This window comes from Rhinatrema bivittatum, chromosome 9 (genome assembly GCF_901001135.1).
Source record: "Rhinatrema bivittatum chromosome 9, aRhiBiv1.1, whole genome shotgun sequence".
NCBI classification, from domain to species: Eukaryota; Metazoa; Chordata; class Amphibia; order Gymnophiona; family Rhinatrematidae; genus Rhinatrema; species Rhinatrema bivittatum.
The window spans coordinates 33,299,284-33,324,242 of record NC_042623.1 but is presented as its reverse complement, the minus strand read 5'-3'; the positions used below and the strand labels follow the sequence as shown (position 1 = coordinate 33,324,242).

The following is a 24,959-nucleotide window of genomic DNA, read 5'->3' as shown; positions in this document are numbered from 1 at the left end:
GTGTACCTTCTATGGCGTGGTAGGTTTATTTTTACGTTCTTTGCGGTTGATTCCCAGCATGTTGCTCCTCAGTGGCTGCCGGCCATCAACCGCTTACTGACTGTTTTTCATGGCGTCATCTGGTTTTCAGTAATGCCCCCAGTGCCCGAGGATTATGACTATTACTGATCCGCACAAGGTTTGCATCCTCTGCCTGGGGACATCACACAATGTCCAAGGGTGTCAGCTGTGTAATCAGATGACCCTAAGGGCCGTTGTGCTTGACTGGATAAGATGAGGAAACTGTTCGGTCCCAAAACGTCTACTCCATTCACGCCGGCATCTGAGATGTCGACGTTTAGGGGCTGAGGTGAGCTGCTTGCTACCCTGTCCCTATTCACGCCTCTGGCAGGTTCATCCAGAAAAGAAGGGGCTGGCAATAGGCTATCTCTGCTGTTGACGCTCTCGAAGTAAGCCTGTGGTGAGGAGGCATCATCCTCTGACAGACCCGGAAGTCCCAAGCGTTCCCCCCCTGATATCTGTGCTGGGCACAGAGCCTCTTTAGGGCTCCGAGGAGGTTCCGATGACACCTCATCCTCCATCAGTCCTAGGTTCACTGGAATTCCAGGAGGAGTTAGACCACAAGGTACAGAGTATGGTACTCTGAGCCCTGCGGGGCAGTGAACTACCCCCGGCACCAGCTCCCATACTAGTGCTGGAGCCTGTTTCTCTGTTGGTGCCCCTGCTAGAGCGTCTGGATGTTCTTCTCGGAGTCCTTCCGATGCTGCCCGTGCCCGGGGGACACTCAGTTCCCCAACGGCCACCGATGCCCCACTCCTGAGCAATGCATATTATTGGGTCCTCCAAGGAGGATTTGTTGCAGCCACCGGCACTGTCTGGTCCATTGGTCCCATGACCAGAGTTCCCTGAGTCTGTGCCTGGGGTATCAGGCACCTTGTTACCATTGGTGCCTTTGCTGCCCTCGAGGCCACCGGTATCCCTGGTGCCCTCGGTACCCTCTATGCCCAGACCAAGGAGCTTAGACAGGGCCCACCCAAGCAGGCCCCCGCCCTTATCGAGAAGAAGGGCCCATATAACCCCTGGGGAAGATATGATACCTCTGAGTCATCTTCTGAGGGCTCCAGTTATCTCCTATCAGAACCTTCAATGCCAAATGAAAGGCATAGGTCTCCCCTAGAAGATCTCTCCTTTGCAGTTTTCGTCCGGGCCATGGCTGAAGCCATCCCCTTCCAGCTCCTCACAGAGGAGGACCCTCAACATAAGATGCTGGAAGTTCTCCAGTTTGTTGATGCCCCAAAGGAGATAGTGGCTGTCCCAGTCCACAATGTCTTTAAGGAACTTCTCTTCAGGATTTGGGAAGATCCGGTATCAGTTCCTCCAGTAAACAGGAAGACAGATGCCATCTATTCTGTAGTGGTAGAGTCCACACTCAAGACAAGTGCTCCTGCACCTGTTACCTGGATGCTCTAGGTAAAAAGGTATTTCAGGGCGCTGTGCTCATCGCCCGCATTGCCTCTTACCAATTGTATATGACCCAATACAACTGGAACCTGTGGAAGCAAGTCCAGGAGCTCTCAGCCTGCCACAGCAGTAGCAAGATGCGTTCTCCGCGGTGGTACAGCAGGGTCTGGAGATGGGAAAACACCAGGTGAGGTTCACATACGATGTTTTCGAGCCAGAGGCGAGAGCAGCTGCAGAGTGGGCATTAGCACCTGCAGGATGGCTTGGCTCTGTGCCTCTGACCTCCAGCCAGAGGTCCAGGAGAAGCTGGCTGATCTGCCCTGCATGGGAGAGAATCTCTTAGGGGACAAGGTCAAGGATGCAGTAGCTCAATTGAAGGATCACCATGAGACTCTTCAACAGCTATCGGCTAGCATTTCCGATTCACCATCCTCAGTCAGGAAGAGCTTGCGACAGGGTTCAAGGAAATCCTTCTATCGTCAAAGAAAATATTAACCGTCTGCCTCCAGAGCATGTACACCCCACGCTGGTTCCAGGGCTCGTTCTTGCCAGCAATGTACCCCAGGCCTCAGCCAGCCCCCCAACTGAGCCCCGCCATGGGGTTCGGCTGGGGGCGAGAGAGCGAGAGTCAGCCCACCATACCCTCGGCATCCTGCCCTCCAGTTGAAGGCAGGCTACTCGCGCTTCGCCCACCACTGGCCACTCGTTAACGGGGACTGCAAGTATCTTGCCTACGCCTTGTATATTCCTGTAAATAGTCCGTTGCAGTTTTTATTTATTGCTTTAATTCCTCCACCTCCTGCTCTTTGTATACTCCTCCTTGTTCGCCCTCCCTGTTCATTGTAATTTCTACCTTTAAAGTTACATTGTAAACCGGTATGATGTATGCATACTAATACCGGTATATAAAAGTTTTTAAATAAATAAAATAAATAAATGTCAAAGCAGACTTTCTAAGCAGGGAGAGTCTGGATCCCGGAGAGTAGGTGTTGTCGACCAAAGCCTTTCAACTGATAGTAGATCGCTGGGGCCTCCCAGCCGTCGACCTGCTGGCCGCATCTCATAATGTGAAGGTTCCCCGATTCTTCAGTCACAGAAGAGATTAGTGGTCCCTGGGGATCAACGCTTTCATTCAGACCTGGCCGGAAGAAGAGTTGCTAAACGCCTTCCCTCCTCGGCCCCTGCTGGGTAGGGTCATTTGCAGAATCAACCACCATAGGGAAATAGTCGTACTAGTAGCTCCAGATTGGCCCAGGCAACCATGATATGCATACATGTAGAGGCTCCTGGTGGAGACTCTCCTGTGACTCCCACCGCACAGGGACCTGCTACAGCAGGGACTGGTCCTTCATGAGGATCCGATTCAATTCTACCTTATGATCTGGCCCTTGAGAGGGCTCGCCTGATGAAGTGATAATATTCTGTGGTGGTAATTGCCACCTTACTCCGCTCGGAATTTCTCTACGTCCCTAGTGTCTGTGCGGGTTTGGAAAGTGTTTGAGGCCTGGTGCGAGGAACACTGTGCCCCCCCCAGGCGGTCAAACTCCCACTTATTCTGGAATTTTTGCAGAATGTCGTGAATAAGGTTTAGCCCTTAACTCCTTGTAGGTGCAGGTAGCAGCTTTCTCCTGTTTCAGGGACAAGGTGAATGGCATCCATCTGCTCATCTGGACGTGGCCCATTTTCTGAAAGGGGTGAAGCACCTTCGACCACCCGTATGGTGGCTGGTTCCCTTGTGGAATCATAATCTAGTATTGGAATTTTTGCAGGGCCCTCCTTTCGACTGCTGTGCAGTCTTTCCTTGATTTATTAACCTTGAAAACTATGTTCCTGGTGACTATATGCTCGGCATGTTGTATCTCTGAACTGCAGGCATTGTCTTGCCGCAAACGTTTTCTCTGGATGATTCCAAAAATGTTACAGCTTCTTACCGTTCCATCCTTCTTACCCATGGTAGTCTTGGAGTTTCAATAAATCAGTCCATTTTGTTGCCATCCTTAGATAAGCACAGCGACGCAGAGGAATACCACACTCTGTCATTTGATTGTCAGTAGTCTTTTGGTGCAGTGTCTGGAAGTTTCAGACTGGTCCGAAAGACGGACTGCCTGTTTGTCCTATACAGTGGAAGGAAGCAGGGCAAACCAACTTTGCGGGCTACCATAGCTCGCTGGGTTAAGGAGGTGGTCACGGGAGCCAGTGTGGAGGCAGGAAAGCCATTACCTTCTCAGGTTAAAGCTCATTCCATTAGGGCTCAGGTGGTCTCATGGGCGGAAGTTAGACTGCTGTCTCCTGTCTCTATTTGCCGAGCAGAGACGTGGTCCTCCTTGCACACCTTCTCCAGGTTCTATCGCATGGATGTACAGGCCTGAGAGGACACAGCCTTTGCAAGGGCGGTGTTAACCGGTCCGTGGACAGCCTCCCGCGCCGATTGGGAATAGCTTTTGTACATCCCATTGGTCCTAGGTCCATCTGGCTACACGCTAGGAAATGGAGAAATTACTTACCTGATAATTTTGTTTTCCTTAGTGTAGACAGACAGACTCAGCATACCGCCGTCAGCTATCCAAGAACAGTGCCAAGGAATCGCCCGTGGGGGGGGGGGGGATATCGAATCAAAGAGATTACAGGTAAGCCTTCATCCAGTCCCTAGATCAGGGTACCTATATTCTTACTGGGGGTCAGTGTTTATGATGGGTTAAGTACAATTACGGTTATCTGTTTTTAATCGTATTTTTACTCGTATTTTTAATCATAGTTTTTCACTAGTAGGTCCGCAGAGGCTTTTGAAGAGAATACTGAAGGGCTGAGGTCACTGCAGGGGTGTAGGTAGGGTGACGTCAGCTTTGAAATCTGACTCCGTCTCCATCTGCTGGCAGGGGAGCATAACTCCATTGGTCCTGATTCCATCTGTCTACACTAAGGAAAACGAAATTATCATGTACGTAATTTCTCCATTATGGATGTTGCCCTTGACACACAACCCAGACTGGCAGGTCAGAGTTTCAGCGGGCTGCAGATAATGGAACTTTAAGGATAGCTGGGCAGGCCAGAAAATGGGTGCTGATAGGTTGGTCTTGGCTCATGGGCTGTAGCTTTCCCACTTCTGGTCTAACAGGATCTCTATGTATGCACAACTGTCATCTCCTTTATGATGATTTCCATGGGACTGTTGATATGCCCTCGCTGGTCTTTGGTTGTCCACTGCCAATTCAGATCTTTTTTTTAACCTCCCCAGTTTGTTTTCTGGAGCATTAAGTTCAAGTTATACAGTCCCTGTATTCACTTTCCATTCGTAACCTTTAAAGAACTTCATCTGTTTCTAGGGTATTCTGTCTAATGCTGATTTCTAGGAGTTTGTCATCGTCTCACTTTACAAGGAGGAGATTCCCACTGATGAAATGTCTGTGCTTTATCTGTGTGCATTGATGGATTTCTTGGATGTCTTACTGTAATGCTTCCTGCTATTCCAGCTGATGAAGATTGCCTTTGATGAGGAAGTAGCATCAGAGAGTGCAGAAGTGTTTCGGAAGCATCTCCACAAACTCCGATACCCACAGCATGTACATGGCACCTTTGCCTTCACAGTGGGGCTGTCACCAAAGCAGACTATGCAGCCCAAGCAGAAGGAGAAGAACCCCTCCCTCAAGTAAGGTCTCCTTCAGAACTGGAGTTTCTTTGAATATTTGAGCTTGTCTCTGTGTAGCTCTGTCTGTATCACTGACATGCATCAGGAAAAATTACTTGTCTTTTGCATCTGCCTTTGAAGCTCCAAACACTGCCCTCTCTTGCCATATGCTCATCACTGTCAGCTCACTGACGGTATTCTGACCACTTTCCAGTGTCTGAGGTGTTGAAGGGTGGTGCTTTTTGGAGAGCAACCCAGTGATACATTCAGAATCATGTGTCCTAGGCTTCTCTGCATGCTCGATATAGCTGCTTTCTGTGCACTGATACAGGTTGATCAAGCAACATGAGATGTGTTATCCAGACAGCAGCAGAGCTCACTGGGACTATAGGGAAGCGTCTTGTAGTGCTGTCTGCACTACCTAGAGAGAGAGAGAGAGAGCTTACTGTGGTCACTTTCCAGTCTGTGCTGAGAATAAGTCCCTGATGAGAACACATTCTGTCACTGCTTAGAGGCTAAGACCTGCCTGCTTGGCCTAAGGTTAGCTCTTTCTAGTTCCAAGTACAAGGTTGGAGAGAGATTCACAGCTCATATTACAGTTCTAAGGCTAAAGGAAAGGTCAGAATTGAGGTACATTGAAAAAGCTTTGTGGTATTCACCGTATTGGTATAGTAAGGGTCTGGGTATCTGGTTTGATGTGCATTAGTAGAACTATTAGTATTCAGTACTATAGGGCAGTGTTATAATATCGTGAATACATTTTTCACCATAGATACTTAGATTCTGTAGCTTTTCTTGCCAAAGCAGCTTCTTGGCCATATTAAAACATTTTATGTTTTTAAAATCACCCTTTTTTCTCGTATTTATTATGGATGCCCACAAATGCAGAAGCATATCTAGGTAATGCTGCACATGTGCTTTCACTGGACCGGAAGATAACTCTCCTCAGAAGTGTACCCTCAGTGCTGCTCCTTAAACCTGGAGAGGTTGTTATAGTTGTCTTCCCTCCCTCCATGGGATTGAGTATAGCACCTTCCACGGGTGGTTTGAGCCTTAGTATACAAATTGCTTTATTTTATTGTATTTTTTTACTTATTTTCTTATATTTGCTTTCTCATCTGCCATCCAGAAAGCCTTGAGGCCAATTAGACAAAATCATAACAATATAATAGAAGCCTCAAGGCAGGTTACAAATAGTCATAAAACATAATACAATCAAATTTATAAATATTAAAAAGTAATTAGGTAAAATAAGGAAAACATCTTTAAATAACCCCCCCCCCAGAAATTATAAATAGTTTACAGCACAGTACAATTCCTCCCTCCAGTGTAGTATACTAATCTCAATTCCCATTTCTAGGACAACTAGCTTAAATATAGCCAGCTGTCTGTGAATGCTCAAATAATTAGGAATTATAAAAAGGCCTGGGCAAAAAAATCATGTCTTTTAAATGTTTCCTGAAACTCACGTTGCTAGCTTTGGAATGAATGTCTACATAAGAACATAAGGCTTGCCATACTGAGTCAGACCAAGGGTCCATCAAGCCTAGTATCCTGTTTCCAACAGTGGCCAATCCAGGTCACAAGTACCTGTTGGGATCCCAAGGGATGGATAGATTTTAAGCAGCATAAACAGTGGATTTCTGCAACACACCCTTAATAATTGTTAATGGACTTTTCCTCCAGGAACTTGTCCAAACCTTTTTTAAATGCAGCTATACTAATAGCGGTGCCCAGTTCCATAGTACTGACCTGTGACTCACAGTAAGCTTAGCCACTGAAAGCGGCAGAACCACCAACAGGTCTTGCTGAGAAGAATGTAAATTTCTGCTCGTTAAGTAAGGGATAAGTAGGTAAGCAGGTCCTTTCCCATTCAGACTTTTAAATATGATGGATAAAATTTTAGTCTGCACTCACCACTGTACTGTGAGCCAGCGCAGCTCCTCTAACAGAGGTGTAGCATGATCCCTAGGTCTTCTGCTTGTTACAACTTTTGCTGCTATATTCTGCAGGAAATGAAGCAAGTTGCTGTAATCAATCCTAGTCATTAATGCATGTATAATGGTTGCTGCTCTAGATAGAGATGGGCACATCTCTATGCTATGTACTCCTGCATTGTCACATCTTAAAAAAAAAAAAATAAAATATATATATATATATATATATCTTTATATATTTGCATTGGAAATGGTACAGAGAAGAGTGACCAAAATGATATAAAGGGGATGGAATGGCTTGCTTATAAGGAAAGGCTAAAGTGGTTAGGGCTGTTTAATTGGAGAAGAGATGGCTGAGGGGGGCATATGATAGACATCTATAAAATCATGCGTGGAATAAAACAAGTAAATATAAATCTGTTATTTACTCGTAAAAAAAAATACAAAGACTAGGGGACATTTCATGAAGTTGGTAAGTAGCACACTTAAAACAGTTTCCCTGTACGTACCCGGATCAGTCCAGACCATGGGTTGAGCCTCCTGTCCAGCAGATAGAGACAGACCAAAACTGAAAGGGTATCCTATATCAGGAAAGAGTCTACCCTGCAGCCCTTCAGCATTCGTCTGTCTCCAGCAGATGCCAGACAGCTCCTTGCCCTTCCACTTTGGGGTTTCTTCTTTGTTCTTTTCTTTGGGGGCAAGCTCAAACAAGTATTGTGTGAAGTATTTCTCTGAAAAAAAAAAATAATAATTTTTAGTCTTTGATTTCTGTCATTTGGGTGACTGTGCAGGGAGACAGTCCTGTCTCCCTCACTCTTGGGGTTCCTAGGGGGGCTTTGCCCCTTGATTCGCTCAACCTAGGTTCCCTTCCCAGTGACTTCCTTATTGGGGTGATACTGGTGATGCCAGTCACTCCCTCTCAGCCTTCTGCCTTGCCCCGGGGCGTCCATTCCTCGGTTGCTTTTTCAGGGAAGCACATTCCCCTGCACTCTGCTGTTAAAAAAAAAAAAAAAAAAAAAAAAAAGTGTAAACAGCAAGAGAAGATGAATATTTGTATTTTTTGGTAAACGTTTAGTGGCAGTAAGGTTTTGGCTTTAGGAGGGAGCGGGGTTCGATCTCCTGCTCCTCTCCTCTGGGACTCCCCTATCAGCTGTTTTTTTACTTTCACTCGCGGCTGTACTGATTCTGTTTAGCCTGTGGAGAGCCAGCCGCCCGGCTCTCCAGAGATGGGGTGTGCGCCTGATGCCTCCCGGGTGGGGAGGGCTCCTCCGCAGCGGCAGAGAACTCAAGCCCAGAGTCGGGCTCCACGTCGCATGGCCAGGCCATTCCCGACCTGGCAAACCGCGGGAACGGCAGCCATTTTGGGTTTTTCTCCCGATGCAGATTCTGCCTCTCAGGGACCAGAGGAGCTGGATTTGCCGGTTTTGCCCCCCGATTTGAGCCTGGTGCGCTCTCAGGGGGATGCCCCGCCCCCCCCCTCGTCTCCCTTGCCCCCTCCCTCCCCCCACGAGAAAATAGTCTCGGGCCTGATTTACTTCAGATTTTGGGCGCCTTTTGCACAAGTCATACCTAGCTAGCCTGCAAGAGGAGGAGGATCCTCCACTGTTCTCCCCCCCCCCCCCCCCCGCGGTTCCGGATCCGCAAGGCCTGGTTCGGGTGCGGGTGGTCCTGGGAGCCCCCTCCCTGTGGATCCTCCACAGCCCCCCGTGGACCCTCTTGATGCATTTGATGAGGAGGCTGCAGATCAGGCCCCCACTGCTCGAGGGCGACGATCCCAGAGTCCTCCGCTTATTTCAGTGGGAGGAGCTGGAACCTCTCATACCTTTCGTTCTCCAGGAATTGAAGATTGATGCTCCGCCGGATGATTCTGTGACGGCGGCGATGCCACCTAACACGGACCTGGTTCTGGCGGAACTTAGGGCGCTCCCGCGTATGTTCCCATTCCATCCTATGCATAAACTTCTCCTACGGGAATGGGAAGCCCCTGAAACGGGTCTAGGGGTCAGGAGAGCTATGGATAAACTCTACCCGCTCCCCGTGGATTGCCTGGAGATAGAGCAGCTTTTAAACTAGAACAAAGGGGAAAGCCGACAGTCGCTCAGCAGTGCATGGTTCGGAGAGAGGTATCTTCAAAGAATACTAATGATGCATTAGAATTAGGGCATCCTGACAGTGAGGTTCCAATAATTAGACAAATAGTCCAAGTGCCTGTAACTAAAAACTCACCTGAGCTAAAAAATTCTAACTTATCCCTATCAATTAAAAAGCAGAATGAAAATACAAACAAAAAACAAAGTTTGAAATGTTTGTATGCTAATGCCAGAAGTCTAAGAAGTAAGATGGGAGAATTAGAATCTATAGCAGTGAATGATGACAGACTTAATTGGCATCTCAGAGACATGGTAGAAAGAGGATAACCAATGGGACAGTGCTATACCGGGGTACAAATTATATCGCCATGACAGAGAGGAGCACCCGGGAGGAGGTGTGGCGCTTTATGTCCGGGATGGCATAGAGTCCAACAGGATAAACATCCTGCATGAGACTAAATACAAAATTGAATCTTTATGGGTAGAAATCCCTTGTGTGTCGGGGAAGGCTATAGTGATAGGGGTCAAGATGGTGAGACTGACAGTGAAATGCTAAGAGAAATTAGGGAAGCTAACCAAATTGGTAGTGCAGTAATAATGGGAGACTTCAATTACATCAATATTGACTGGGTAAATGTATCATCGGGACATGCTAGAGAGATAACGTTCCTGGATGGAATAAATGATAGCTTTATGGAACAATTGGTTCAGGAACAGACGAGAGAGGGAGCAATTTTAGATCTAATTCTCTGTGGAGCACAGGACTTGGTGAGAGAGGTAACGGTGGTGGGGCCGCTTGGCAATAGTGATCATAATATCAAATTTGATTTAATGACTGGAAGAGGAACAGTGTGCAAATCCAAGGCTCTCGTTGATACACCTAGTCAATATTTTATTTTAATCTGAGGGTCCAGGGTTCAGGTCCCTGTTCAGGTGCCAAAAATGTTAAGCTTACTCTATGCTTATGGCCAGGGACACAAGAGCACTTAGACTCAGTAAAAAGTATAATGTATTTTTATTAGTCAATATAAGTGTTCTCGGGAGATGCTGGGTACTGGGTGCCCTTCGTCTTACAATCTGACCAGCATCTCTTCGTATACAGAAAGTGATCCTTGTTTTATAGATAACATTCAAATACAGGGTAGAAGGTTCTAGAGATTTGCATGACTGCCCAAAGGATCATTTACATAAGTTGTGATGTCAACTGCATGATTAAATTATCCCTAACTATCCCTGATTGGCTTCCCAGGATGTGTAGCCCATTTCCCATGGCTCTCTTTGTTCTGTTAAACTCTTACTGGTCATAACAGTTCCACCTTACAGACCTGAAATGGAGCAATTTACTTGATGATTTCGTTTTCTTTAATTTAGACAGATGGACTCAGGACCAATGGGTTTATGCTCCCCCGCCAGCATATGGAGACTTAGTCAGGTTTCAAAGCTGATGTCACCCTAGATACACCCCTGCAGGACCTCAGCCCGTCAGTATTCTCTTCAAAAGCCACTGTGGACATACTATTGAAAAAACTTGATTAAAAACTGATAACAATAACTGTACTCAATCAAACATAAACACTGAACCCCAGTAAGATTATAGATGCCCTGATCTAGGGACTGGATGATGGCTTACGTGCAATCTCTTGGAATCGATATCCACTCCACAGGCAAAACCTTGGCACCATTCTTGGACAACCATGAGTGGGATGCTGAGTCCATCTGTCTACACTAAGGAAAACAAAATTATCAGGTAAGTAATTTCTCCATTTCCTAGTGTGTAGCCAGATGGACTCATGACCAATGGGATGTACAAAAGCTACTCCCGATCGGGGTGGGAGGCTGCCCATGGTCCGGTTAACACCTCCTTTCTAAAGGCTGTGTCCTCTCAGGCCTGAACGTCCAGGCGATAGAACCCGAAGAAGGTGTGCAAGGATGACCATGCCGCCGCTCAGCAGATTTCGATGGGAGACAGCATTCTAGCTTCCGCCCACAAGACTGCCTGAGCCCTAGTGGAATGAGCTTTAACCTGAGAAGGTAATGGCTTTCCTGCCTCCACATAGGCTCCTGTGACCACCTCCTTAATTCAACGAGCTGTTGGTAGCCCACGAAGCTGGTTCGCCCTGCTTCCTTCCACTGTGAAGGACAAACAGGCGGTCCGTCCTTCAGACTGTTCTGAAACTTCCAGATACGGAACCAAAAGCCGACTGACATTCAAATGGTGGAGGAGGCGGTATCTAGGAATGGCAACGAAATGGATTGATTCAGATTAAACTTTGAGACTACCTTGGGCAAGAAGGATGGAATGGTATGAAGCTGTAACGCTCCTGGAGTCATCCGGAGGAGCGGTTCCTGACACGACAATGCCTGTAGTTCAGAGATGTGACATGCTGAGCATACATCTACCACGGACACCATTTTGAGTTAATAAACACAAGGAAAGACTGCGCAGCGGCCGAGAAGAAGGGCCTGCCAAAAACTCCAATACTATATTAAGATTACACAAGGGAACCAGCCACCATAGGGGTGACCATAGGTGCTTCAACCCTTTCTGAAAATGGGCCATGTCCAGATTAGACAACAGGTGGGTTCCATTCACCTCGACCCTGAAACAGGAGAGAGCCACTACCTGGACTTTCAAGGAGTTAAGGGTCAAACCTTTATTCAAGCCGTCCTGCAAAAATTCCAGAATTGACCGTCCGAGGGGAAACGCACGTTCCTCACACCAGGCCTCAAATACCCTCCAGACCCACACATACGCTAGGGACATAGAGAACTTCCGCGATTGGAGTAAGGTGGCAATTACTGCCGCCGAATATCCTTGCTTCATCAGGCGAGCCCTCTCAAGGGTCAGACTGTAAGACAGAATCGAATCCTCGTGAAGAAACAGTCCCTGCTGTAGCAGGTCCCTGTGTGGTGGGGGTACAGGGGGGTCTCCACCAGGAGTCTCCGCATACCACGGATGACTAGGCCAATCTGGAGCTACTAGTAGGACTAATCCCCTGTAGTGCTCGATTCTGCGAATGATCCTGCCCAGGAGGGGTCACGAAGGGAAGGCATGTAGCAGCTCCTCTTCCGGCCAGGTCTGAACAAGCACGTCAGTCCCCAGGTTCAACCAATCTCTTCTGCGACTGAAGAATTGGGGAACCTTCGCATTGTGAGATGAAGCCAGCAGGTTGATGGATGGGAGACCCCAGCGACCTACTACTAGCTGAAAGACTTTGGCCAACAACACTTACTCTCTTGGATCCAGACTACAATGCTTAGAAAGTCTGCTCTGATATCTTTTCCTGTGATGTGGGAGGCTGAGATCATTGTATTTCCGCCCATTCCATAAGGAGATCTATCTCCTGTGACACTTGCTGGCTTTTGGTTCCACCCTGGTGGTTGATGTAAGCTACCATTGTTGCGTTGACTGACATTACACAGACCCCTTGACCCTGGAGTATGTGGCTGAATTGTAGACACGCCAATCTGACTGCCCGGGCTTCCAGGCAGTTTATGTTCCAGAGGGCCTCTTCCTTGGTCCAACACCCCTGGGCCATCAGTTCCTGACATGGAGCTCCCCAGCCCCAGAGGCTCATGTCAGGACCAGCCAGTTCGGAAGGGACAGGGATAACCCCCGCGCAAATGAACTTCCTGCAGCCACTTCTGGAGCCAAGAGCAAAATTTCATCAGAAAATGGAGGCAAATCGAATAGTCTTGAGACAGCGGATTCCAACGTGACAGCAGGGAGCGTTGAAATGGTTGCATGTGTGCCCTCACCCACGGCACTACTTCCAGGGTCACTGCCATCAAACTGAGGATTTAAAGATAGCTCCACAGCGTCAGGCATATCGGGTTCATCAACAGACACACTTGGGACATAAACTTCCTTACCTGCGTGGTCTGGAGGAAGACCTTACCCTGTTTGGTGTCGAGCTGGACTCCCAGATATTCCAAGGACTAGGAGGGTTTGAGACTGCTTTTGTCCAGCTTTACAACCCGACCGAGTTCCTGTTGGTCACCCGGAGACTCTCTTCCACGGATTTTGCCCGGATCAATCAGTTGTCCAAGTACGAGTGTACTAGGATTCCCTCTTTTTTTCAACGCTGCTGCTACGACCACCATAATCTTGGAAAATTTTCTGGGATTGGTGGCCAGACCAAAGGGCAGTGCCCGGAATTGATAATGGAGACCCAGTACCACAAAGCGTAGAAAACGTTGATGTTCTTGCCGGATTGGAATATGTAGGTAGGCCTTGGATAGGTCCGGGGAGGTTAAAAACTCTCCTGATTGAACAGCCATTATCATAGAGTGAAGGGTTTCCATGTGGAAATGAATCACTTGTAGATGTCGGTTGACGCTCTTGAGGTCCAGGATGGGACGAAAGGAACCTTCCTTCTTGGGTACAATGAAATAGATGGAATAATGCCCCGTATTTTCCTGAGGTGCAGGAACTGGGATTATAGCTGTCATCCTGAGGAGCCTTAACAGAGTAGTCTCCACTGCCTGCTTCTTGTGCTGGGAGTGACAAGGGGATATGAACTGGAGAAGGAGGGCTTACCGGCTGAAGTTCCATCCAGACAGGAGCAAGTGAGGTAGCAGACTGTGCCTGTATGAAGGCTTGAAGGCCTTGAAAGATTTATACCTAAGAGAAGGCAGCCGGGTCCATGCCTTGCCCAGGAGATACTGGAGTAGGTACCGCTAAATTTCCCTCTCTTGGATGACCCAGTTCTGGGATTACTAAGATCTGGGGTACTTCTGGTTAAGGCTGTGGCTGACCCATCCTCTGAATGGGAGGAGCCAGGCTTAGCAAAGTCCTGGGAAGGGAGGCCAATTCTCCCTGGGCTTCCTCACAGTGCTGACATAAGCAAGAATCTAGATCAGACTGTGCAGTCCTAATATGACAAGCAGTGCAGAGAGAAAGGCACTTATGTTTCTTTGCTGCTGGAGCCATTGGCAACAGTAACTTAGTGCTCAAATGGCTCGCACTTAAAATTCTATGTGCACAGATTTCAGGCACTTACACGGGCCTCAGTGAGGTGCACACACAGCCCATGTGAACGGCTTTACTTGTATTCTGTGCCTAGTAAGTTGTGCGTGTATGTACACATGTGTTGTTATGCGCACAGCCTGCACGTGGCGTTATGTGCACAGAGCCGACATGCACTACACATACTGAAGTTCTATGGTGGGTAATACAGGCACAAAAACACATGCAAGGTGGCTCCGCCGTGGCCTACTATGCGGTGTGCCAACCAAGCTTTAAGCGTGGCCTAGTCAACCGGGGGGGGGGGGGGGCGCTCAACTATCTCGGAAGCCCACTTCCCCCTTACCACAACAGGATCGGGAATGATGTCGGGTTTTTTTTTGTTTTTTTTTATAACTTACTGGGCTCGGCGCTTATCGGCTGAGTACAGAGACTGTCTCCGGCTAAGTGGGGAGAGGGCTTTGGCCATCACTGCTGCACTCGGCTTCCTGTACCCACTGCCTTTCAACTGCTTCAGCTGCAAAGTCCATGCTGGGAACCGGCTACTGGACCAAGACACACCTCTGAGGGATCTCTGTAATCACCTCAGGAATGCTCAACTGGGGAAGGGACCTTTAAGTATCACCGTAGGAGAGTGGGGCTCAATCTTTTCTCCAATTTAAAAGTAGAATCTCTTCTTCCGAAAGGTACAGCAATCCCCATAGGGAAGGCATGTCCGCATCTGCTGGAGATGGAGAAATACTGAAGGGCTGAGCTCACTGCAGGGGTGTGTCTAGAGTGAGGTCAGCTTTGAAACCTGACTCTTTATCTCCATCTGCTTGCAGGGGAGCATAAACCCACTGGTCCTGAGTCCATCTGGCTACAATCTAGGAAACCTTAGTTGTATATTAGCTTTAGTACATTGGCCATTAAGCCTGGTGTTAATGCTCATGTTAAAATTGGTACTTTGACAGCCAATTTTAATACGGTTTAGGACATAGACTCCTTGGGGTTTATAGTGGATCAGATAGAGGGTCCTGTGCATGAAAAGACTTGTCTGATCTGGAAGAAATGTTTCATAAAGTTGTTTTAAAAATTCTTATTACTGTTATCTTAATGTTAATTCAAAATTTCACATTAATTAGGAAATTGTGTACCAGCTCTGTCCATATGTGTCCAAGGTTAAGGAGCAAGAACTGCATGTTTAGATGTTAAGCATTTAAACCTGTTCTAATGTGCCTTCTGCCTTTCCTCTCTCACTCATGGTGACAATATGGCAAGAATAAGAAGTCTTGTCTGCGCCTGCTAGTCTAGCAATACTCTAGAAAGTCTTTCTTTGCCGAAAAGGTGATGAATGCATGGAAAAGCCTCCCCATGGAAATGGTGGAGGTTAAAACCATAGCAGAATTCAAGAAAGCATATGGGACAAACGGAAGATTATTTATTTTATTTAATTAATTTTATATACCGACAACCGTTTGCACATCGTGCCGGTTTACAGATAACTTACAATCAAAGGATATATAAGCAAAGCCTTTACAAGGAACAGTGTGTAACATAAACGCAGTAACAGAGCAAATAACTAGATAACTTAGGAGGGAGGGGTAGGGGTGGTCGAGACAAAGGAGGGGGCAGGGGGAGGGTGAAAACAGATACATAAGGAAAAAAGATGACGTCAAAAAGATGACGTTGGAAATCAAGTGGGGTCTGTTACTGCAATGGGGAAGGAAAACAGACTGGATGGGCCGTGTGTGGGTCTTTATCTGATGTTATATTTAGTATGTCAGTTTTATTGCACATAACCAAAGGCTTTAGAAAATCTGTATTTGTTTTGTGTGGAATGTGAAAAAGATCCACATTTGAATCTCCCATTTCAAAATGACTCAGAAGTAAGGCAGCACAGGAGGTGTGGCTAAACTGATGTATGAGGGTTTTGATGCTATTCAAATGGGAGCGGTTATTGATCTGTCTGGAGAAGTTAGAAGACCCCTGCCTTATGGGCTAATTTGGTATTTAATGAAAAAGGAATGAGTAAAAAAAAATATAAAATCTGGTTTCAAATGAATTTCCTTTTTTCTGTGGAGGAGTTACAGAAGGGGTTTTATAAAAGCAGTAGGAATACCTGGCTGTAGACTGAATAGGACGTCACCCATTAGGACAGCTGACGTGGACGCTACGTGGGGCATTGTACAGTAGGAGGAATTTCACTGCCTGGCACTGGGAGTAATTTGCCTTTGGGAAAGGAATATGGGGGGAAGGGAGGCAGACGGGTTCCGAGTGAAGTCTAAGCATGTTCTCTCTGTTTATAACTCAGTTCTCAGCAGGTGAATGACATGTTCCATGGCCTGGCAGCGGGAGTTATTTCTCTTGGGCAGCTCGGCCATTCTACCACGTAAGCGAGCCTTTCCCTCACAGCTCCTGTGCAAGGTGTGGTGGCACTTGCTCGGGCTGAGATTCTCACCGCTTAGGATGGGATGCTTTATCTGCCCTTTTCCAGACTTGGTCCCTGAAGCAGGTGGCCACAGTGTCTGCACTCTGCATGCTCTCAAGGCTTGGGGTACAGTCACTGCAGCACTATTCTAATGAGCCTGTTAAAGCAATGTTACTGGCTGGATTACCCCAAATATCAAATATCTATCTTTGCTTGGTTGCTTCCTCTTTTGACTTTAATACTAGATCATCTTCTTTCCTTTTTGGCTAATATATTCTTATGACTTTTTTTTTCCCAAATAAAAATATGCAAGCATTATGCCCATAACCTGTGTTGTAGTAAGAACTGTAGACAGCTCACCATGGCCTGAAACAACCATTGCTGGAATCTTATTTAGCTTAGTTAGTCATGGCTCATGTGAAAAAGACCAATAGCAAAGCCACTTACTCTGAAAGCTCAGGATGTAAAGTAGAACCTGGCCCAGCATCACTTCTGCACGCGAACTTTACATGTGCATCAAGTGAGGAAAGGATCATTTCTAGCACTATAGTGGCTGGTACAACCGTGCACTTGGTGTGGTGTGTGTTACACAAAGTATTTTGGTTCTATTGAACTGCTGTCTTAAGATTCCTTTGTTAGGTCTCATGATCTTGCTGACGTAATAAAAGGAATAGAAAGAAAAAGAAGTTAAACCCCGTGCTGCATGCTAGCAGCTGCTGCACTACAGGATGCCTAAAACCAACCAACTTTTGAATAAGCCTGAATCTGCTTGCATGAGAGCTTCACCAAGCATCAGGAGTGTGATGACAAATAAAAGGGTTAGGACAGGTCAGAGGCCAGACACCTGTTGCTTAGCCTCCTGAAATCATGGGAAATCTTCCTAGCTGCAGCAGAATCCTTTACCAGCTCATGCACTGTTAGTGGAAATGTGGCAGCCATGGCATGACACCTTCAGTGAGCACTGCAAAATGGGAGTGCTGAGGAGGACTGAACCATGTGGAGGTCTTTCAAGAACTTTTGAACAAGTCTGGACAGGTCAAAAGACAACATGCAGAAGGGTGCCTTCTCTGACGCAACGGAGCACTTGTTAGCGTGCCAGTGCCTGGAGGAATCTTGTACCATGAAAGAGCTTACTGGGGTCACGTGCTGAATACTAGAAAACCTTGTGATTAGGGTGGCAGAGCATGAGAAGACACATATCCCCTGTTAAAATTTAATGGAAATTCCTGTTCTTTGCCCAGGTTAAAGGATGCCCCACGAGTCCGAAAGGTTAAAATAAGTCTGTGTAGACAATGTAAAAAATAGTGATAGCATACAATTAGTTTTATGCACATACTGAGAATATCCAGGAGCTTAATGTTTTTTGTTTAAATGATGAAAGCTTCTTGTTATACAAAGTTAGGGGATATGAGAAGGCTGACCTGCTTGCCTCGTTCCCCAGCCAGCCCTGAGTTTCTGCACCCCTCCCTTTTTCACATTGACTTGCTGCAGATGGTGCGCATCTTTCCCTATCCACGCCTGAGGAGCTATGGAAGGCCTGCCTTTCTCTTTGTCCAGCTCTGAGAAGTTGCAGGTGGCCTGCTTGTCTACCTGTCTGTCCCCAAGAGCCATGGGAAGGCTGTGAGGAGCTCAGGGAAGGCCTGCTTCTTCTCCTACTCTTCTCGCCCCCAATGTATTCCATCCAGGAGCCAAGGCTGTCAGTCGTGACCCACTTATGATAACCAGGTGGCATTTAATAATTTAGATGAATTTAGCATAGACAGTAGATAGATATAAGTAAACACAAAGGTCCATATTCAAAAGATTTTGTCTGGTTAATTTTGGGAGTCCGTCAGACAGATGTTCAGGGTTTATATTATCCCTCACCCCACCCCGATGAGCGGATACATTTTGTGTAGGCAGATTATTGCTTACCAGCTCGGAGGAGTTTTCACGATGGCCCTCACACACTTTGTTTTATATATAGATATGCTTCTCTGATTCCCTTCTAGAGCTGATCTTACTATATTCTTCACCTGTGCTGCCTGCATGGGGTTCTGGTGAAGATCAGTATATCAGCCCTTCAATTTATTTTGATTCATAATGGTGAGAGCAGCTAAGTCTGAGAAGCGTTTAAAATGTTCATGTTTAAACATCTCATCGAGAGTGAAATAAATCAAGAGCAAAAAAAGAATCTTATGATTTTATGCTAACTCCCAACTGAATCATTTTTAATTTTTTTTTTTTTAACTTCCTAGTCCTGCTGTTTAACAGTGACCTTATATTGTAAAACTGGGTTTGAGACACTGAATAGTTCTCAGCCCTGAAGGTCAATGATACTGTTGATCTGGAAGAAGCAGAGATAAGTGACTCGGCTCGGGGACTGAATACCAGAGACCTGCTCATTGAGTGCTCTCCTGTTCTTTCCCTTCATCGCCCTTTCACTTCTGCCTCTTCCTTCTCTCCCCTTCCTTTTCCAATTCCCCCTCCTCCTGCCTCTCTTCTCTTGCAGGTCTTCCTGCCTCCCCCTCCCCTTCTTTTCTTTCATTGTCTGTTCTGTTTCCTTTTCTTCTTCTGTTAGTGGATTTCTGTCTCTCCAATGATTAGAGTGCTCGGGTGGAGTGAGAGTCTTTGTTGCAGGTGTAGTCCTGTTGTGTACGTGATTCAGGAGCAGGGGCCACGGGTCAGACTCCTAATGATGTGAATAGGCTTTCCAAACATTGCAGACAGCAGTGAAAATGTTATTTGGTAACATACACATCTATCCAGCAGGGAAGTATGCAGGAGACAAGTGTATCATTCACTACCTTTCAGACTGCTGTGCTTCTGTCTCTCTGCTTTATCCTTACTGCTTCACTTTAATAAGGAATGCTTATTGTTAACTTCTTAACCCTCTATTAGTCAATCAAATGGGACTGAAATTAATTTTGGAGGCAGAGGGACAATGGGAGTGTCTAAGATGTAGCCAACATGCCTCCTATGGCTGGGAAGAGAGGGGAGCTACCCAAAAACCTAGGTATGATTTGAGGGGGAGATAGGGGAAAGATCAGCTGTGAAAGCTGGGCGTTGGACAAGGATGCTGCTGCTGCTCTTAACAGCTGGAGGTCAGTCCTAAACCGTGTTCAGGAAGCATGCTGTTCTGATGGTGTCCTTTCTGGTGGTGGGAAGGTGATGGATGAGCAGTCACTGGCCTTGGAAGTACAGCTGAAGGCAATACATTTTTAATGGCAACCATGATTCTCCCAATTCTGGTGGTGGGAGTGTGATAACTGTAGGCCTGGTATTCTCACCCCTGTTCTTCTCTATAGAACTCTTTCCCGGAACCTGGTGAAGAATGCCAAGAAGACAATTGGTCGTCAGTATGTGACGAGGAAGAAGTACACAGCCCCCACATGGGAGTATCGTGGCAGTCAGCAGTCCCTAGAGGATAAAGAAGATGAGATTTCAGGTTAGAAAGGGCTAGAGGCCCTGGAACATGCATCTAATATATATATATATTAGTATAGGCTGTCAGGTTGCCTGCTAATAAGATCATTTATTTATTAAACATTTATAGGCTGTACTAAACTTTCTCTTTTTAGGTGGCTTACATCATAACATTTGAAAACTTAAAACAATATAGAAAAACACAGACCTGCTGTAATTGACAAGCTAATACCATGTCCTTCTATTTATGGTTCTCAAAAAGTGAATCCAGCTGCTTGGTTGAAAGTAGATGATATAGGAACATATAACATGATAGAGGACAGTTGGCCTACTATAAGTAATGATACAATGTCAACAAAATAACTCGCCTTACATGAAATAATACAATTAAGAAAATCCAGTTAAGACCAAATTCTGGCATCAATTCTCACTCTGCAACAATCGAGTAGAGTAGAAAAATACCTGTGAACTCATATTTTCAGTAGGATAATGTCCAAAGACTTCCATAAAAAAGGTCTTCAACTACTTAAAAGTGATAAATCTCTGTTCCTTTTGAAGTTGCTGGGTAATGAATTCCAGATCTGGGGGACCACCACAGTAAAGATTTTCTTGCAGTACACAAAGTTTAATTGATTGTATTGATGCATTTCTTAGCATGTAGCCAGATGGACTCAAAACCAATGGATTATGCAATCCTGCCAGCAAATGGAGACAGAGTAAGATTGCAAAGCTGATGTCACCCTACATATACCCTTGCAGTGACCTCAGCCGTCCAGTATTCTCAGTCTCCAGCAGTTGCGGACATGCTTTCCCTATGAGGATCGCTGTACCTTTTGGAAGAAGAAATTCTGCTTTTAAATTGGAGAAAAGATTGAGCCCCGCTCTCCTGCAGTGATACCTAAAGGTCCCTCCTCCAGATGAGAATTCCTGAGGTGATTTCCAAGATCCCTCAGAGGTGTGCCTTGGTCTGGTAGCTGGTTCCCAATGTGGACTTTGCTGCAGAAGCAGCTTTAAAGGCAGCAGATGCAGGAAGCTGAGCGCGGCAGTGACAGCCAAAGCCCTCTCTCCTCATAGCTGGAGACCGTCTCTATACTTAGTTGGTAAGCACTGAGCCCAGGTAATTAAAAAAAAAAAAAAAAAAAAAAAAAGAGAGAGAGAGAGGAGGATTTCCTCCCGATTCAGAGACGTTGGAAGGATTTTGGTAAGACTTCCTCCAGTCTCCTTGCTCAGCGTGCCATACAGACGTCGTTCCCGATCCCGTTGGGGTATTGGGAAGTGGGCTTCCGAGTGGTTGAGTGGCCCCCTGGTGGGCTAGGTCCCGCTTTAGGCTTGGTCAGCACACCATGTGGTAGGCCGCAGTGGCACCATCTTGCGCGCATTTTTGTGCCTGTATTGCCTAACATAGAGCTTCAGTACGCGCACAACTTTCTAGGTGCAGAATATAAGTAAAGCCGGGTGCACAGGCTGTGCGGGAATCTCACTGCAGCCTGCATAGGGGCCTGAAATTTGTGCGCATAGAATTTTAAGCGTGAGGGGGAGAGTTGGCCTCCCTGGACTTTGCTAAGCCCAGCTCCTCCCATTCAGAGGATGGGTCAGCCACAGCTTTAATCAGAAGTACCCTGGATCTGATTAACCCCAGGACTGGGTCATCCATGGGAGAGGGAAATTTAGCGGCACCTACCCCAGTACCTCAGAGACTAGGCATGGACCCGGCCGCCTTCTCTTGGGTGGAATTCTTTCAAGGCCTTCATACTGGCGCAGTCTGCTACCTCACTTGTCCCTGTCCGGACCGAACCTCAGCTGGTAAGCCCTCCCTCTCCCAATCCTATTGGCAGACCTCGAGACATGCTTCGACTTACCAAGTGTATTTCTGGCAGAGACCCGGATGGCATATGGACGAAGGAGAGGTACCAGATTCCTTGGAAGATGGGGAAATCCCCCCCTGTTTAGAACCATATCAGACCATGTTACGGTTTTTCCATAGAGATGAATTGCCGGCCTGGTTTCCCAGACCCTGAAAATGCTGGAAGATCCTGGGGCAGAGTCTATGATGGAACCAAAGAAGAATCCCATTCTGATTTCCCTACGGAAAGTCTATTGCTGTTTTCCAGTACTGGAAGCCGTCCAGGAGTTGACTGACCTGGAATGCAATGCCCCAGAAGCAAGTTTTAAAAATGGATGAGCGTTAGCTCTATACCCACTGGATCAGGCAGCGAGAGGATGTTTGCATTTCCCTGAAGTGGATGCGCTGGTCTGTGCCGTCTCTAAAGTGAACTACCCCAGTGGAGGGAGAAGTGCCCTTAAAGGATGTGCACGAAAGGGGAATGGAGTCCATCCTTAAACAGGCCTTGATGTAATAGCAATGACCTTACAGGTTGCTTCTTATTGTACCCTCGTAGCTCGTTCATGCCAGCTCCTCTCTCAGAAGGTGGATGACTTGGGGGCGAATTCCAGAGCAGTTATGGAACCCATCACCACTTTTTTAGCTGACGTGGACTCGGACCTAGACCATAACCTCGGCCAGAGGAGTGGCCTCAGTGGTGGCGGTCAGAAGACAGCTATGCCTGCGGAATTAGTCAGCAGATGCAGCCTCCAAGGCAAATTGCACAAAGATGCCCTTTAAAGGATTACTCATCTTTGGAAACGAATTGAAAAAGCTGGCCAGTAAATGGGGTGAATCTCCGGTACCCCAGCTACCAGAAGATAAGAGAAAGCAGTTACAGCACCCCTTGCCCATGAGGGTTGATCCCGGGGCTCCCAATGCTTTTGCCCCTAGAGAAACTCAACATTTCAGAGGTCTCGGTCCTTTGGAAGGTCTCAGTCCTTTCGAAGTCGGCAGCCCAAGAGAGGGTCAGGCCTGGATTCAGGTTCGTCCCAAACAACCCAATGATATTTTATGGACCCACCCTCGGAACGAGGAGATAGAGGGCCGACTGTCCCTCTTTTACCAGTGGTAGGTTGAGATCACTTCAGACAAATGCGTACTGGAGGTCATATGAGAAGGATTATGCACTGGAATTTCACAGCACTCCTCAAGACATATTCACGATGTCTCCTTGCCACTCCCAACACAAGAAGCAGGCACTGGAGATTACTCTTTTAAGGCTCCTCAGGATGAGGGCTGTAATCCCAGTACCTGCACCCCAGGAGAATATGGGGCGTTATTCCATCTATTTCATCGTACCCAAGAAGGAAGGTTCCTTTCTCCCCATTCTGGACCTCAAGAGTGACAACAGACATCTATGAGTGAATCATTTCCGCATGGCAATCTTACACTCCGTGATAATGGTTGTACAATTGGAAAAGTTCTTAACCTTCCTGGCCCTATCCGAGGCCTACCTACATATTCCAATCCATCAAGAACACCACCGTTTCCTACGCTTTGCAGTACTGGGCTGCCATTATCAGTTCCAGTGCAGGTAGCAGCGCTCTCCTGTTTCAGGAGTGAGGTGAATGGGGCCTCCCTGTCAACTTATCCTGACGTGGCCTATGGAGGCAGGAGGCTTCTCAGGCTAAAGCTCATTCCACCAAGGCTCAGGTGGTCTCATGGGTGGAAGTTAGACTGCTGTCTTCAGTTGATATCTGCTGAGCCACGAAGTGGTCCTCCTTGCACACCTTCTCCAAGTTTTATCGCCTGGACGTTACAAGTCTGAGAGGACCCAGCCTTTGCGCGGGCAGCCTCCTGCCCCAATCAGGAGCAGCTCTTGTACATCTCATTGGTCCTTAGTCTATCTGGCTACATGCTAGGAAATGGAGAAATTACCTGATAATTTTGTTTTCCTTAGTGTAGACAGATGCACTCAGCATACCGCCCTCAGCTGCCCGAGAACTGTGCCAAAGATTCGCCTGTGAGTGGGTCTCGAATCCCAGAAATTACAAGTAAGTGTTCATCCAGTCCCTAGATCAGGTCACCTATATTCTTACTGGAGTTCAGTGTTTATGGTTGCCTGTTAGTCATCCGTTTTTAATCATATTTTTAATCAAGTTTTTTTTTACTAGTATGTCCCCAGTGGCTTTTGAAGAGAATACTGAAGGGTTGAGGTCACTGCAGGGGTGTAGGTAGGGTGATATTAGCTTTGCAATCTGACTCCGTCTACATCTGCTGGCAGGGGAGCATAACCCATTGGTCCCGAGTCCATCTGTCTACACTAAGGAAAACAAAATTATCAAGCAAGTAATTCTCCAATATCAAAGAGACAGGGCCCAACTGATCTTAAGTCCTTAGTGATTCTGTAAATCTTCAGAAGTGAACTAATACATGACGGGGTATCATTTCAGAGGAGTTTGTGTGTTAAGGTTAGGTTTTGAACTTTATTCTCCATTGAGCAGGGAGCCACTGGAGGCTCTGCAAAACAGGTTCATTGGGGGCATTACCATTTAGGGTTCTGAACTGTTTGCAGTGCTCCTAGTACTGATATAGGGAGACCCAGACAGAGTAATCTAGCTTTGATAGTACAAGTTATTCTGGAATCTGACAAATTGAAGTAAGACTTTAGCTTACGGAGAAATCTTAATTTGAAAAAAAGTACTTTTTAAAACATTTAATTTGCACTTGAACATGATTCCCAGATTGCCGATCCAATTCACAATTGGAATCGAATTGGAAGCTGGTTGGAAGATTTTATTTTGGGAATCTACTCAGAATAATAACTTCAGTTTTGGGATGTCGGGCAGACAGTTTATTCCTCTTTAGCCAATATTTGATGATGGTCAAGTTAATTGCAAGTACATTAGACAGAGTTGAGGTGATAGGAAAAAAGGACTGTATGTTGTCTGCATATATTCTATAATAAAGGTTCAGATGTGATACTGAGTGTTGTGCTATGACATGCAGCACCCTTCCCTTGCAGTGGGCACTGAGATGCACTATGACAACATGAAGGATACTCAGTACCTCTCCTCTTGGTTGTGCAATGCCATGCTCCATTCCTGTTTGTATGTTCTGTGAGATACAGATTGTCATAATATCATAGTCTGAAGCCTACAGTGTAAGAGAGAGATGGTTCTGCTGATCTCTCAATCGAGGCTCTGCAACATGACAAAGATCAACATGACAATCCCCAAG

General features: G+C 46.6%; 1 protein-coding gene across 1 annotated transcript in view; it reads left to right on the top strand.

The window, feature by feature from the left end:
- SBF1 (SET binding factor 1) overlaps positions 1–24,959 on the top strand; it is a 342,170-nt gene that overhangs the window by 230,078 nt on the left and 87,133 nt on the right. Inside the window, exons 24-25 of the mRNA XM_029615648.1 lie at positions 4,932–5,107; positions 19,777–19,916. Coding sequence (XP_029471508.1) covers positions 4,932–5,107; positions 19,777–19,916 — 316 coding nt within the window. The remainder of the gene's footprint in view (positions 1–4,931; positions 5,108–19,776; positions 19,917–24,959) is intronic.